At 41.3% G+C, this 14,671-nt stretch overlaps 2 protein-coding genes across 2 annotated transcripts; one reads left to right on the forward strand and one right to left on the reverse strand.

Annotated features, from left to right (window-relative positions):
- Nucleotides 1-2,033: 2,033 nt before the first annotated feature.
- crybb1 (crystallin, beta B1) lies at nt 2,034-5,165 on the reverse strand. Its single transcript, XM_085358673.1, has 5 exons — nt 5,043-5,165; nt 4,224-4,342; nt 3,922-4,054; nt 3,300-3,442; nt 2,034-2,211 (listed from the first exon to the last, which is right to left on the reverse strand). Exons 1-5 carry the CDS (start codon nt 5,163-5,165, stop codon nt 2,034-2,036), a joined length of 696 nt encoding a protein of 231 aa, XP_085214799.1.
- Nucleotides 5,166-11,221: 6,056 nt separating this feature from the next.
- cryba4 (crystallin, beta A4) lies at nt 11,222-12,615 on the forward strand. Its single transcript, XM_085358676.1, has 5 exons — nt 11,222-11,260; nt 11,614-11,732; nt 11,893-12,034; nt 12,178-12,320; nt 12,468-12,615. Exons 1-5 carry the CDS (start codon nt 11,222-11,224, stop codon nt 12,613-12,615), a joined length of 591 nt encoding a protein of 196 aa, XP_085214802.1.
- The last annotated feature ends 2,056 nt before the right edge of the window (nt 12,616-14,671 follow it).

Consider the following 14,671-nt stretch of genomic DNA (forward strand, 5'->3'; position numbering starts at 1 on the left):
ACAGGAAAGGGCAGAGCAGGCTGTACCTGCTGCGGAGACTCAGGTCGTTTGGAGTGGAGGGCCCACTCCTGAAGACCTTCTATGACTCTGTTGTGGCTTCTGCTATCTTTTATGGTGTGGTCTGCTGGGGCGGCAGCTTCTCTGCTGGGGACAGGAAGAGACTGAACAGGGTGATCCGAAGGGCCAGCTCTGTTCTAGGATGCCCTCTGGACCCAGTGGAGGTGGTGAGTGACAGGAGAACGGCGGCTAAGCTGTCATCCCTGATGGACAACATCTCCCACCCCATGCAGCAGACTGTGACAGCACTGAGCAGCTCCTTCAGTGGGAGACTGCGGCACCCACGGTGTGGGACGGAGAGATTTCGCAGGTCTTTCCTCCCCACTGCTGTCAGACTCCATAATAAAGACTTTAACTGATCAAGCACACACATCCATACATATGCAATAATACTAAGTGCAATAATCCTTTCTGTCATCGTTGTATTTTTACTCAGTTGTATATAGTATTTGTATTTGTATTCTATTTTTATCTTATTGTATATTTATTTTATTTTATTCTACTGTATATAGTATTTTATTTTATTCTATTCTGTACAGTTGTGTACTGTATTTATTCTTATTGTATTCTAATTTTTGCCTCATAACTTTTGCACTGTCCACTTCCTGCTGTGACAAAACAAATTTCCCACGTGTGGGACTAATAAAGGTTATCTTATCTTTATCTTATCTTATAATCAACTTTAATTTGATGCAGGGTGAAAAAATGCACAGAAATCAATTATTTTTCAAGAATAATTAAATAGATTCAACATATTTCTTCAACAGAATTGCAGACTGCACAGATGGTACCTTCCCAAAGGAAAAAGTACTACAGCTTACTAGACTTAATAGTTACTATATACAGTAATGGACTTCTATACATTTTTACATCAGATTAAAACTTTGGGTGTAATAATAATTATCAGATAATTATTTATTAAAAGCTAGATATTTTAAATGAGAATAAGAAAGAAAAGTATGTCTTTGTGCCCCCCTTTTCCCTGTTAATGCCCTATTGGCCCACCTGGCTAAACTTTGCTAGATCCGCCCCTGCACAGTTACCAGCTGTCAGCTGCCTAGAAAAGGATCCTGGTGTAGAAAGTAATATTAAATAAATTCTAACAACAGATTATCAAGCTGTTGTTCAGCCGCTGGTTTCCTCTTTCTGGCGCGAAGTGGGCGATAAACAAAGAAGAGAGATGGACTAACGACAGAAAAGCCGATCAGCTGATCATTAATCAGTTTCATGTTGGATTGAAGTAGCAGCAGGAGAGGGAGGGGAGAGAAGAGGCAGTTGCTCCATATATCGGTTGTTAAGCTTAAAGCTGGAATGCTTTACGAACATTCAGAGATGAACTTACACACTTGCTTTACTTCTCTCTGGGATAACTTCCTCCGAGATAAAATGCCAGGCTCCAAATGCTCAACCAGACCGCTGACAGGTCTTGCAGGCCACAGCTGCTCTATCACGTGACATACTGCTCCAACGTGCTACTGTTATGAGCCGAGTTACGCCATGTCGCAAGTTTTGTGAGCTGCTTTTGTGATATTTAATGGATCGGATTACATTTTTTATTTCTCTCCGATATCCGATCCAGTAATTTAGGTCAGTATCGGACCGATACCGATACGTAATATCGGATGGTCCATCTCCAAACAGGACCCTCAATTGCAGTGTTAAATCTAGCATATCAAAATTGCCTACGCTTCATATATTTCTGTTACAACATCATCCGAACATTTTTCTGAAAAATGAATAAAGATAGTATAGGCAGGAAGGGTTAGGTTTTTCACAACATGTTTATTTTTAGCACCATAAAAAGTCACTTAATGTTGTCCAGTGTGTTTGCTCTCATTCTGTCTTTCCTCTGGGATGGAGCGATGATGTGGAGATAAAGGAAAGCACTGGAGACTGGAGAAAGGGCTTGTTTGGAGAGATAAAAAGCTGAGAGGGCTGCATGGCTGCAACAGCACCGGGCAGCCAGCAGATGTCATTCACTTGCTGGCGGAGGTGAAGGTGAAGCATCCTCTCTGGTGGAACTGCATGTCCCTGATGCGGCGCATGGACTGGATCTGGGGCTGGAAGGCGCAGAAGTCATTGTAGTGTCTGTAGTCACCGCACTCAAACAGGTACTGGTAGCCTCTGTATCCAGGGTACTGGTAACCCACCCACCTGAGAGAGACATGATAAGGTAAAGGTCATGGTTGTGTGTTTATTATAGGATGTCCATGTAGTGTACTACTGGCTGATATCCATACAAATAAAAAAAAATGGTATATGAAATTATAGGGTTATGATAGAGAATATAAGATATAATATAATAGAGAATAAGACCGTTATAATGCTAAGTCCTAAGAAGTTTAATGTTTACTGTTGAAGTTCTTGTGGTGAAAAGATTCTACTGATCACCTAGGAGACACCAGAAGTGAATTAGGAGGTCTGGAGGACATTGGAGATACCAAGTCTTAATGAGGTTTTCTGATGAGTCCATAAGGGAGTTCTAGAAATGCTTAAGTTAAGGGTTAAGTGGACATTTAGGAGCTTGAAGAGTTCGGTTAAGGAGGTTCAGTTAGTCGTCAGTGAGGTTCCTGGTTCTCCTTCCAGGGATCTCTTAAATGATTCTGAGTTTCTTTTTAGGAGAACCTGGGGTTCTTTTACAACGTTTTAGTTGTCTGACAGAATGTTCTGGAAGTCCTTCAAGGGGTTGCAGTGGTAACTAGGAGATTCTGAGTTCCCCTGAAGTGGATTTATGGGAGCATTACCTACTCCAATAATGAAGAATTAGATTTGTGAATGTTCTGGTCAGGATGGCATTTATCTAATCCAGAGTGTAAAGGCTTTCAAGGTGTATGATAAAGGCACTGAAGCTGTTCTGGAGGCTTTCGGTCAGCAATACAAATGAACAGATTTGTATTGGTGACCTAGAGGACATAATGAAATGAAGCAAATTTTCTGGCTAAAAAAAAGATTTGTAGACAAAAGGACAAGCCTTTTAATGACATCTCATCCCACTTGTTATTTGTAGTATAATCCAACAAGTCTGTGGAATCCTCTTAGGTGTGTCTGAAACCATGTTGGCAGTCCATTTTATATATGGAAAATGTACTTTTTACTATAGTAATATGACGTACTACAAAATTGACTTCCACAGTGTGTTCACAGGCCTTAACACAGGCCTGCATGTTGATGATATTTGTGATACTCTGCTAATTTGTGTTTTGTTTTGTGAGAGAGCACAAGTACTAAACGTGTCTACTCACGCTCCTCCTGGCACCCTCACGCTGCCCACTCTGTCGCAGAAGCCATGCGCCCAGAGTGTGGGCACATCGTCCTCCTGGATCTCCATCTTGTTGCCCTTGAAGTCAGAGAGCTCATACAGGCAGATCTTGTGCTCCATGCTGTCCTGCAGGTAGGAAAGGAAGAATAAAATGTAGTCTCTATACAACATACATTACATGTGCATTCTCTGCTTTTTCATTGATTGCATTTTGTAAGAAATTGTCTGTGGGTGGCAATGTTGAACTGCTTCCATGAGCAGTTAGTGGAATCCATGAATGGATTTTGTGCTAAATTAGGGGCCAAAGCCTACTAATGTCATGCTGATGATGTGATATGCTATAGTATCAGCATGTGAAAAATATTGTTGATTTTTTTTCTTTAGGAACTGTGTTGATAGTCACTTAACCTTTTCAGTGCTTTTTCAAGCATATATGTCAAACTTTTTCCTGGTTCCAGTTCGTCATATTTGCTGATTTGCTGCTTTTCTTTGCTGTAAGTTTAGCTCTGGACTGTTAGTCAGTCAAAACGTAGGGTCTGAGAATTTAGAATCACTATATTCTCCCATTTTATGAAAAAACAAACGAAGAAAACAGCTCATTTTACCATTCGGATGGGCCTGAGGGACATGAGGCAGTCGCTGCGGTAGGAGTTGCTCCAGGTATCCCAGCGAGGATACTCTCCCTTCTCCAGGATGAACATCTCCCCACGGAAGTTAGTCTGCTCAAAGGCAACAAAGCTGGAGAACGGGGGACACCATGGACAGGATTGGGGGGGGCAAAAGGGTTAAGTGGGGAGGCACAGGAGAAGAATTGGAAGAAAGATAAAAGTGACATATACATGAATAGAGAAGATATGCAGGCAGCTGCTTAAATCAAGTGTGTGTGTGTGTGTGTGTATTCACTTACGGGCCACACTCCACAATGATACTACGCACTCTATCCATGCCACGGTCACACACGTTCATACACTCATTCTGGACCTCCATCATCCTGCCCTGGAAGTTCTCCTGGTCGAACAGCATGATCTGCACAGAGGACACATAGAGTCATAGCTGTTTCTTTACACTATGTTTATAGCTTTAGTTCATGTGGAAGGTTTAAAACAAATTTTGGATTTGGAATCATTTTTGGATGGAGCATGAAAAAAAAAGGCAACTTCTTAAACTGTAATTTCCCCTTTAAAGTCCTCAGCACTGACTGAACTTACTAATCACTTAGATTTCCAAAACGACCTTATACTTTAGAAACATGTCACTTTTAACGTGGCTACGTGTAAAATGATGCCAGTATTAAAGATTATGAGCTTACAAATATACATTATTTTTCACTAGACTATAGTATATGAGGTCATTTAATTTTTGCTCCATCTCAGAGACATTTCTTAAGCCCTGTGATGCGGTGGCTTTCACAGAAAGAGTCTAAAGTACATAGGTACTCACATCAGAAAGAATAGCCTCAATACATTTTGGATTTTAAAAAAAAGTACTGCTCAAAGCATCAGTATCTAAATTCAAAGTGGTTATTTTTGGTCTTTTAACCAAGTTTCTTGCTGTTCTTTATCATTCACCTCCATAGTATCTGAAATTCTAATGTCTAATTCAAACCTTCAGTAAATAAACATATAACTGCCCTGCTAGATGAAACACATGGGACAACATGCAGTCTACTTTCTTTGCCCTTTAGGAAAAAATAAAATGCACACATTCTGTCTCTGCAATGACTCACTCTGAAGGATCCCATGCCAGGCTCGCCAGTCTTGGTGGCCTTGCTGGAGGCAGCTGGAGCTGGGGCTCCCTTGTCCTTGGCATCAGTGCCCTGGCTGGAGGCGGACTTGGCAGTCTGAGACATGGTGAGGGGCTTCAGGAGAGTCTGGGTGAGAGATGGAGGAAGACAAGGGGATGAACTGAAATAGAGGTGTAAATTGAAGTGACAGGGTTTCAGAGGAGAAAGTGAAAGGGAAGGAGAAGTGAGGTTAAATGTGGCCCAGGCAAGGTGTCAACATAGACAGAGGGTTGGTAGGCAGAAGTGTTTGGAGGGTTTTGGACTAGTAGCACAAGTCTGAAGTTTATGTTGGAGGTTCATTTGGGTGTTGTTTTGGCCTTTCCCCGGGACGGTGGAGTTTAAGCTGGGAGCGGTGGGCAGGGAGTGGGCCCTGGCTCTGGATGTGTGGGTGTCCTACTGTACCATGATGGATGCTCTGGCCTGTATGTCTGCGTCTGTGTGTGCTTACCTGCGTCAGTATAGCTTGCAGTGCCGTATGAGGGAGGCTAGCTCGTGCTGGTCCCTTCAACGCTCAACCCAAGCTTTTATACTCTGGCAAAGGCCAAACGTAGAGGCTCACAGCACAATAGAAAACCTCTCGTCATCACTGTTGGCCTGGACCAAAGCCAGCAGGTCATCGCATAGCCTGGAAACACTGCTGGCCCCTCGGGCCTGCCTGTAAGCATTTTGCTGTCAAAGGAAACCACTGACACAGCATTCTTTGCTGTGTGTTGGGCTGGTAGGCCTGTGAGCTGTAGTCGCATGTAGAGTTGAGGAATGCAAAGGTCCACAGGACACAAAGAGGTAATCCACACTCTCTGTCACCTACACAGAAAAGGCACACACACAAATACAACATATTCTTTAACTCAGACTTTCTACTTTAACTCACCGCCATTTCTTGATTTTGGAGAATCACCACAACAGAAACAGACAGAAAACAAAAAAAAGGCAGTGATCTATTCGTTCATGTTGATCTTCTATGTGTTCTCCATACAAAGAATCAAACAGCATTTCAAATGAAGTGTTTTGGTTTTTTGGACATTTTGCTGTTTAAACATTATTAAACTTTGAGATAATTGAGTTACTGGAGATTCTCTTTCTCCCACTGACATTCAGGTTCACCAGAGCTGTTCCACTAAATGCTTTGGCACTGCACTAACACTTACTACTGATATCTACTTCTAGTTCTGGCTAGTGTTAGCCAACTACTTAACAGATGATAAACACATTCATATCGCAAAAGCATCTTTCCAATCAACATAAGGTTTGGCATCTGACATTTTCCAAAACCAGCATCCTGTTTGTTTAGCCAGATATTAAATCTTTAATTCTTGTACCAGAAACCAAAGACAATAAGACTTACCTTATATAGGTAAGGAAAGAGCCAGAACAGTTTTTGTTCTGTGCGCGCTGTTTCTGTAGCTTCTCATGTGTAACAAACACTCTGAATGTCCAGACATCTTCCTTTCTCTGTCACAGTTTCTCTCTGCAGTGTCCATGTTAAGATGTTTTTGTGGAGAACCTGCTGATAAATTTGGGCTTTGACAGCAATTTTACACTTTTATTATGAATCCAGTGCCCGTGTAAAGCAGGTGTTTGTCAAAGAGAGTATGGGCAGCATTTTTTAAGTTATTCTGTGGTATCGTGTTAAATCAACAGTAGAAATGTAAATCAATGCAATGGGATGAGCCAAGTAGGGTAGAAGCCTGGGTTTTACTAGCCTCACCCCAACCTTACGCTTTACATTTTGTCCATGAACTACAGTACTGTCATTACTGTAGGGGTGACCGTGGCTCAGGGGGTTGGGAATCGCATCTGTAACCGGAAGGTCGCCGGTTCGATCCCTGGGCTATCTGTCCTGGTCGTTGTGTCCTTGGACAAGACACTTTACCCTACTGGTGTTGGCCGATGGGGCCGATGGCGCGATATGGCAGCCTCGCTTCTGTCAGTCTGCCCCAGGGCGGCTGTGGCTACAACTGTAGCTGCCTCCACCAGTGTATGAATGTGAGAGTGAATGAATAGTGGTATTGTAAAGCGCTTTGGGTGCCTTGAAAAGCGCTATATAAATGCAATCCATTATTATTATTACAGCCGGTACATTTAAAAGATAAAGGGGGCATATGCAGCATGTTCACTTCCTTTAAATTTGCTGGGATAATATTGAGTAGTTCTTGACTGGTGGGTAATCTAGACAAAAAAGCACTGCCACACAGCCGTGCATGAGAATTCCTCCTGGTCATCTTCAGAGGTTGAATAAAGGTCATTGTTGGTGGTAATAATTATGGGATTATGGCGAATGGATTATGTGTGGATTATATCACTTCAGCTGAGATCATTTCCACGATGGAAGCAGGATTAAACGGCGTTTGATATGTGAACTAATCCTGCAGTGTAATCTGGGTGGCTTCCATGCTGTGATTATATTTGTTGTAATTTCTGCTGCCCTCTTGGTCAGGTCTTTCCTGAGAAAGGGATTTTTTAATCTTAGTCAGACTTTTTCCTGATATTTCAGAATGCTACACAGACATGGTTTCATTTGTAAGAAAGAAAAGTCACCAGCGTTTTTAGCAAAGTAACTGATAAAGACAACAGGAGACTGACATTAGTGAGTATTCAGACAGCAGGATGGAGTATGTGGAGTTTAGTTGAAATAAATGTGTTTGGGGTAATAAACGAACATGTCACTAAATGGACATGATCCTACTTGGTAGGGCTGACTTTAAACATGTTAGCATCAAATGGGAAAAATAATGTTAAAGACTTCACCAAAAGCAAGTGCATCTTTATAGATCCACAATGCAGAAGTTTCAAATGCAGAAGTAAGGAGCAGAAACTTTCACTACTTCAGGCTTGCTGTGTGTTATGGCACACACATGAAGCTTGAGTGAAATTCTAGTATTTTATTAGTCTCTTACTACTAACAGGTATGTGTACCTGTGTGTTACACCTGTACCTTTTGCCAGTGAAGCTGACAACATAGCATAGCACACTTTAATTTAAATATTGTAACCAAAGAGATTCGTTCCTTTAATAGTTAGAACAAATTATTGTGTGAGCGTTCCTCACTAATGATAGCTAATGTTAGTGCTGCTGACATCATTAGGAGGAAATAAAAGAGAGCAAGAGCTTATATCTGTGACTTCATTTTATGATGATAATGATTTTGATGATGATACTTGCGAGGTCTGAAGAAGATTAGATGAGTGGTTGTCACTGCTTTACACTTTTAGGCAGAAAACACACATGGCCTTTTAAATGCATTGACCACTGTCATTTTTATCTTCTGACACTGCCACAAAATGTCCTGCCAAATGAAAGGAACCTATTGATTTTGACCAGCCCTTGGCTCTTTCATTCTCTAATGTCCATTTTCTGATGACTGCCAGGGGTCTCAGGAGTCCTCCCCGGCTTTCTCAAGAAGAAAATATTTAGTCTGTCTTTCAGAGGGGTTCATCATTATCATGGCTGATTACACAATTCCCCTGGTAAGTGAACAGTGTCCTTCTAATGTAAGATGAATCCGATCAGTTTTTTTCTTGTGTTGTGTAGAAAAAAAAAATCTGATGAGGAAACCTGTTTGATATTTTTGAAATGTGACTCTTTTCAGGCAGGAAACATTTTGGTCTCTGTTCAAAAAGTTGATTCTGTTCATCTGGACGTAGTGTTTTCAGTGGGAAAAATGTTTTGTCACTCTTATAAGTGACTTCTTCATTCTCAACTGACTGCAGGGTTCCCCAACCTTAATGATCATGAAACTGACCTCACAGCCCATTGTTAGTCCATGGTGCTAGTTTCAGTTATTATACAAAAGCACTGTTTATAAGGATGGGGGAAAAAGTCACTTGGATGAGAGATGAAACATTTCCCCACTGATACATCCAGATGAACGGGATCAACTTTTTGGGATTTGCTGGATCTGGATGATTGAACGTTCATTGAGACTTTTGGTCTTTCTGAACTACAATTTCTGTTTTGATTTCAGAGAAATGAACTTTGATTAAGCAAGGCTTGTATATGAAGATCTGAGGCAGTGAATTATGTCTAAAAGTTTTAGATAAGCTGAAATTCCTTTAGGCTCACTGGAAATAAGGACGAGTGCCTCTGCGCTCCTGTTTACATGTGGTTGATTATGTAAGCACTTAAACACACACACACACACACACACACACACACACACACACACACACACACACACACACACTAACACACAAGTCCTAGCTAGTGTATTACACTACAGCATGCAGGTTAAACCTGTTTTTACTATTGAGGGCTTTTTTACATTTTTTCATTAAACTGTTGAACATTTCGTAAAAACAAGGCTTTGTTACTGTAATTATGAATATGACAAAAAAAATAAAACACACAAAGAAAGAGTGCTGCTATGATCTGTGTGATCAACCACGTATTCTTGCTAGAACACTTCAAATGATCAGATTTGAGATGTGGAGACGTGTTTCATGTTAGAAAGCATTCTGGTGTAAGTATTAGTGTTTGCCATAATTGGATGAAGGACTTCCTCTGCACTGGTTAGATTTCTCACTGCACACATTGGAAGCTTTCATAAGAATACTATCTGCACTGAAAATCTGCCTTGACACATGCACGACGTTGCTTTTTTTCTGTTTTTTTTTTCACCTGAAAGTGACATCAAAGCGACTGAGAACAGATTCCAAGTAATGATCTTGCAAATAAAAATCCTTTGTTACAACCGTTTTAAAAACTTGAGGTCTTTTGCCTTAAGACTTAGCTTTAGGCTAAATAAGCTATATATCAGACAGAGCCATCTAGTACTCTTCCTATTTTCTGACACTACATTGCAAAAAAAAAATCATATTTGGCGCAATTAGTGCTTTAACTCTGGTACCAACCTTTTTTAATAGATATAACAAATTAAGGTCTTTATGTCCCATACTAAAATCGGATCTTGCGATTCTCTTAACTTTTTTTCTGTTCTACTATTTTCAAACATATTGTGGAAAAAAAAACATCCTCTGAGTCACCATCAACGCTTCACTGCTATTACCAACATGAGCAGGCATGCACACAGAGCTTATTCTGTCTGTGTTTGTTGGTCTCACATCATCAACAAATTCTAATGGTATGACAGGTCATTATTGTATTTGCAAATTTCACACATTTAATGGCAAAAATGAAGCACCAGTTAACTGAGAAAATGACTGGTCTTTACTTGCAGACATAAATTGAAATAAAGAGTTAAAGAGCTTCCAGCTCCAGCTTTTTTCTCTTCCCTCTCTGATGCCGTTGGCTCTCAGTATTTTCTCAGCTTGCACTCTATGTTTCATTTCTTATATTCCTGGTCTCTGTGTCCACTGCCCCCAGTGATAATGTGGTGTCTGCACTTCTGGCCCTCCATAGATTAACGATGCTTTTGTCAGGTGGGGACAAAGAAAAGCCCCTCCCTGCTGCTGAGCCGGGGCTTTCAGCATGGACCCCTGCCAGGGGAGGCTTTAAAAGGGTGGGGGCGTGTGGCTCCTCTCACTCTCACGGCAGGACAACCCAAGGGCATCAAGCAAGGTGAGTTCCTGTCCCTCGCCCAGCCGCCACAGCCATCCAGCACGGTCAGCCAGGGTACCACAGCCAGGGTATAGCATCCCCCATATTCACACATCCATATCTACTCCCACTCCAAACACACACCATCCAGGCTGAAATCACTGCACCCAGTGGCTGCGATGAACAGTGGTGATGATGGAACAATCTTAGAAATGGGCAGAAAAACTAGAAAGAGAGAGACAAAAGTTAGAGTAGCCAAATGAAGCCTGTGGCCTCTGTGACCCTCTTCTGTTTGGTATCCAAACTATAAATAGACACTGGTGCTTTCCATCTAGCAATTACAAGTTCAGGCTGCTTTCAGTATCCTGCCCATTATGTGTAAAGTACACACTGTACCTGCGACACAGACTTGTTTTTTCATAGGTCTGACAATAGAACCGATCTCCTGCTCTTCACTTTTTGGATTTCTGGTTCACACATCTGTCTTTACTGGTTAGCTTCTGGCTAGTTTCTGCATCAGAATAAAATGACTGCTTACCTCTCAGAGTGTGTGGCTTCCCTGTTGTCACTGCTGTCTATTCATTGTTAGCACTCGTGGATAAAATTCTTTCTTCCTTCCAGACAAGATGACTCACCATTGCACCAAGTTCTCCGGCCACTGGAAGGTGAGTCTGCAGATGGAAGAGCAGCTTTATTCATCAGCACCTTTGAATTTTCCCTCAGATGTGACCAGGAGCTGCTTGTTGTAAAACACCTCATACAGTTGAGCATCAGGGAGAGTGCCCAATGAAGTCACACCACATTAGGACGCTATAAAGACTTCATTGGGATTGGAATATCACACAGTTGTGCATTAGGGCTTGTTAAACGTGGTTTATCTCCCAGTTCAGAGTGATTAGCTTAGCTAATGTAGTTTTATATGTTTGAGGTGAGCTGCTGAAGTGATTTCAGACATCACACATCAAGTTTAAGTGGATGGTGTGTACAGCCATCAGCTGCATGTCCTTTTTCCCATTAGATCATTGTCTTCGATGAGGAATGCTTCCAGGGACGCCGCCATGAGTTCACCTCTGAGTGCTGCAATGTGATGGAGTTTGGCTTTGAGACCGTTCGCTCCCTCAGGGTGGAGAGTGGAGCGTGAGTAAACAGATATGTGCGCACAGATAGACATGCAGCAGAAAACCATCATTAAGTGACATACGGTTAACATGACAGGATGTTATTAACCTCTGTATAAGTGGATTTAAGGACTTTTGGGATGATGGAATAATCTCTTTTTTTCTATGCTTCCTTCCAGCTGGGTGGGTTATGAGCATGCCTCCTATCAGGGACAGCAGTTTGTCCTGGAGCGGGGAGAGTACCCCCAGTGTGATGCTTTTGGAGGTAGCAATGCCTATCACATTGAGAGACTGACCTCCTTCAGACCCATTGCCTGTGCTGTAAGTTATCTCTCAGCTTTTTTTTCCACTGAAAAACCTCCATTGTGAGCGAATGCTGCTGTGACGGACAAATCAATAATGTAGACTTGCCTGACCTGAAAAACTACTCAAATGTATTCTTTCTTTACCTCCCCCACCTCCAGAACCACAGAGAGTGTCGTATGACTATCTATGAGCGTGAGAACTTCCTGGGCCGTAAGGGTGAGCTCAGCGACGATTACCCCTCCCTCCAGGCCATGGGTTGGTGCAACAATGAAGTTGGCTCTCTAAGGATCCATTCTGGAGCGTGAGTGTCCCCAGCTGCTTATTTGCCTCCTTATTTCCCCCTCCTCATCCTCTCAGCAGTTCAAAAAATAACCCTACTCAGATTTTCACAATATGCTTTGCAACATTTCACAACATTTGCATTTCCACGTCTGTCAATTCTCAACAGATTTGTCTGCTACCAGTATCCTGGTTATCGTGGATACCAATATATCATGGAGTGCGATCGTCACTGTGGGGAGTACAAACACTTCAGGGAGTTTGGCTCTCACTGCCAGACCCCTCAGATCCAGTCCATCCGCCGTATTCAGCAGTAATAACTTACACCAAACCCTTTCGAGCATGTGACCCTTCACCTTTGACCCCTGCTGCTTGCCCGTGCTAAATAAACTGTTTTTCTTAAACCTTACTGACTTCCACCAGTGTATGTGCTTATCATATGGACATACTAAATCACTTATACATCACACACTTGTGTTTTCCTCTGAATTGCGATCACCTCTGTATAATTCACATGACGGTGTACAGAGGTTACCTGCTAATAAGGGTGAATGTGAGGAAAAAAATGTCATTTAGAACCAAGTCTTTAGCTTATTATGTAAGTGCTCGATGTCAACCAGATTAATAAATGTGAACCAAACTGTAACAAATATTTGCAAGTCCTTTCACATATCTTTTTCTAAGATATGTGCTAATCAAACATTGCTGTCTTATTAAAGAAGAAGCTGCTTTCCTTTGTGACCGTGGGCAGCCCCGTGTGTTTGATTTGGCAGAATCCCCCCTTCCTGGCACAACTCCAGGGGGGATTTGTGTCCACTACACTATGGAGGGACAAATGCTGCTGTCTTATTATCTTTGATAATTCAATAATCAGTTTTGATAAGTCAGTAATCACTAATGGTAAGTATTCCAATGTTTGAAATATAGTTTTAAACTTAAATTCACGAAAGCTATCAAGGAACTATGAAGAAGAAACTGTTATGATTTTATGCTCAAAATGTGCTTTAAAGATTCATTTTCATTTAGAATAAAAGGCAACACCTCCCAGCACATGGGGGTGAAACACGGTCCTTTCAGCTGCTCTCAAAATTTCTATGTGGTTACCACAGCCCATTTAATTTATTCACCACATTTCAACACAAGAAAATTACACAACCTTCAGCCTATACATATGACATTGTGCAAAACTCAGAAATACAGTTGCATTTATTAGAATTATATAGCGAGGAAAATAAAATAAAACGCTGGGGCTTTTTCCCCTCTGTTTGGCTTCAGTCTCATACACCTTGTCATTGTTTGGAAACTCCCAAAGATGTTTCCACTGGGGACCTTGACCACAGTGCTGCTGGAATTCATGCAAAATTTGCTGAAATAAGCAAGACCCTCTAAAAAGAGGCCTCGATGGCAGCGTGACATTCCAAACATGTTGTATATAGTTTAGCATTAAGAGCGCCTTCCAACAGGAAAGGTGGTTGTCAAGTAAATGATAAAAAAAAGGAATCAAAAAAATCACAATGACATTAGTCTATACATTGAATAAATATGACAGTCATAGCCTGGTTTAAATTATATTTGAATTTAGCCATTTAAAAATGATTAAAATATCTGTTTTTAAAGTGATAAAGCCATTTTCTGATTCTTACCAAAAAAGGGGAAAAAAATCTCTAAGATATAAATTGATAGATAATTGATAGTTGATTGATAATTGATAGATAATAAATAACGTTTCCTTCCTTTTTCCTTCAAGAATGTTTCCTTCTTGAAGGAAAAAGCTTTACTTTGGATTCTTCTGCCTCTTGTTCTGTTCTCAGCCAGGATGAGCCCACACTGCTTCAATAATGTTGACGTTGCTTTGAAAAGTGTTTGGGGCCACTCTTATGCTGAAAAAAAGAAAGATCAGATATTTTGCAGATGCTATAATATGGTGGATGCAAATCTGAAAGTTGACAAGCCCTCCAGCGCCAAACCATGACAGTCTCCACCGTGTTTTTCAGATGACTGCAGACTTTCACTGTTGGACCTCTCTCTTGACAGCCTCCATACATACTGACAAGATATGAAGCAAAAAACTTCCAATTTGGATCCGTTCCTCCATCACACCTGCTGCCACTGAGTTTTAGTCCAGTTTTGGTGTTCTGGTGTAATTTAACCTCTTTAAGAGAATTAGAGAGATAGGAGCCAGTACAGAAATATCAGAGGTTATAATTTTGATCTTTAACCTCACAACCCATGACATAAATCAGAGGGGGATTTATGTCATGACAAGAACAATGTCACAGGTCTAATGAGGCTCACTGTGCTGCCACCCTCACTGCACATTTTAAGTGAGTCTTTTTTTTTTGTCACTCAGACTTATTGTACCTATGATGGCCC

This window comes from Diplotaxodon limnothrissa, linkage group LG7 (assembly GCF_057381915.1).
Source record: "Diplotaxodon limnothrissa isolate DT_005_m linkage group LG7, D_limnothrissa_male_GT1.1, whole genome shotgun sequence".
Classification (NCBI taxonomy): domain Eukaryota; kingdom Metazoa; phylum Chordata; class Actinopteri; order Cichliformes; family Cichlidae; genus Diplotaxodon; species Diplotaxodon limnothrissa.

Excerpts from the sequence above, each read along its gene's own strand:
- crybb1 (XM_085358673.1), bottom strand. The coding sequence starts at position 5,165 with ATGTCTCAGACTGCCAAGTCCGCCTCCAGCCAGGGCACTGATGCCAAG. Across the intron at positions 4,055-4,223 it reads ATCATTGTGGAGTGTGGCCC|CTTTGTTGCCTTTGAGCAGA; the intron begins GTAAGTGAATAC and ends CCCGTTCTCCAG. Across the intron at positions 3,443-3,921 it reads CCCTCAGGCCCATCCGAATG|GACAGCATGGAGCACAAGAT; the intron begins GTAAAATGAGCT and ends TCCTACCTGCAG.
- cryba4 (XM_085358676.1), top strand. The coding sequence starts at position 11,222 with ATGACTCACCATTGCACCAAGTTCTCCGGCCACTGGAAG. Across the intron at positions 11,261-11,613 it reads AGTTCTCCGGCCACTGGAAG|ATCATTGTCTTCGATGAGGA; the intron begins GTGAGTCTGCAG and ends TTTTCCCATTAG. Across the intron at positions 12,035-12,177 it reads TCAGACCCATTGCCTGTGCT|AACCACAGAGAGTGTCGTAT; the intron begins GTAAGTTATCTC and ends CCCCACCTCCAG.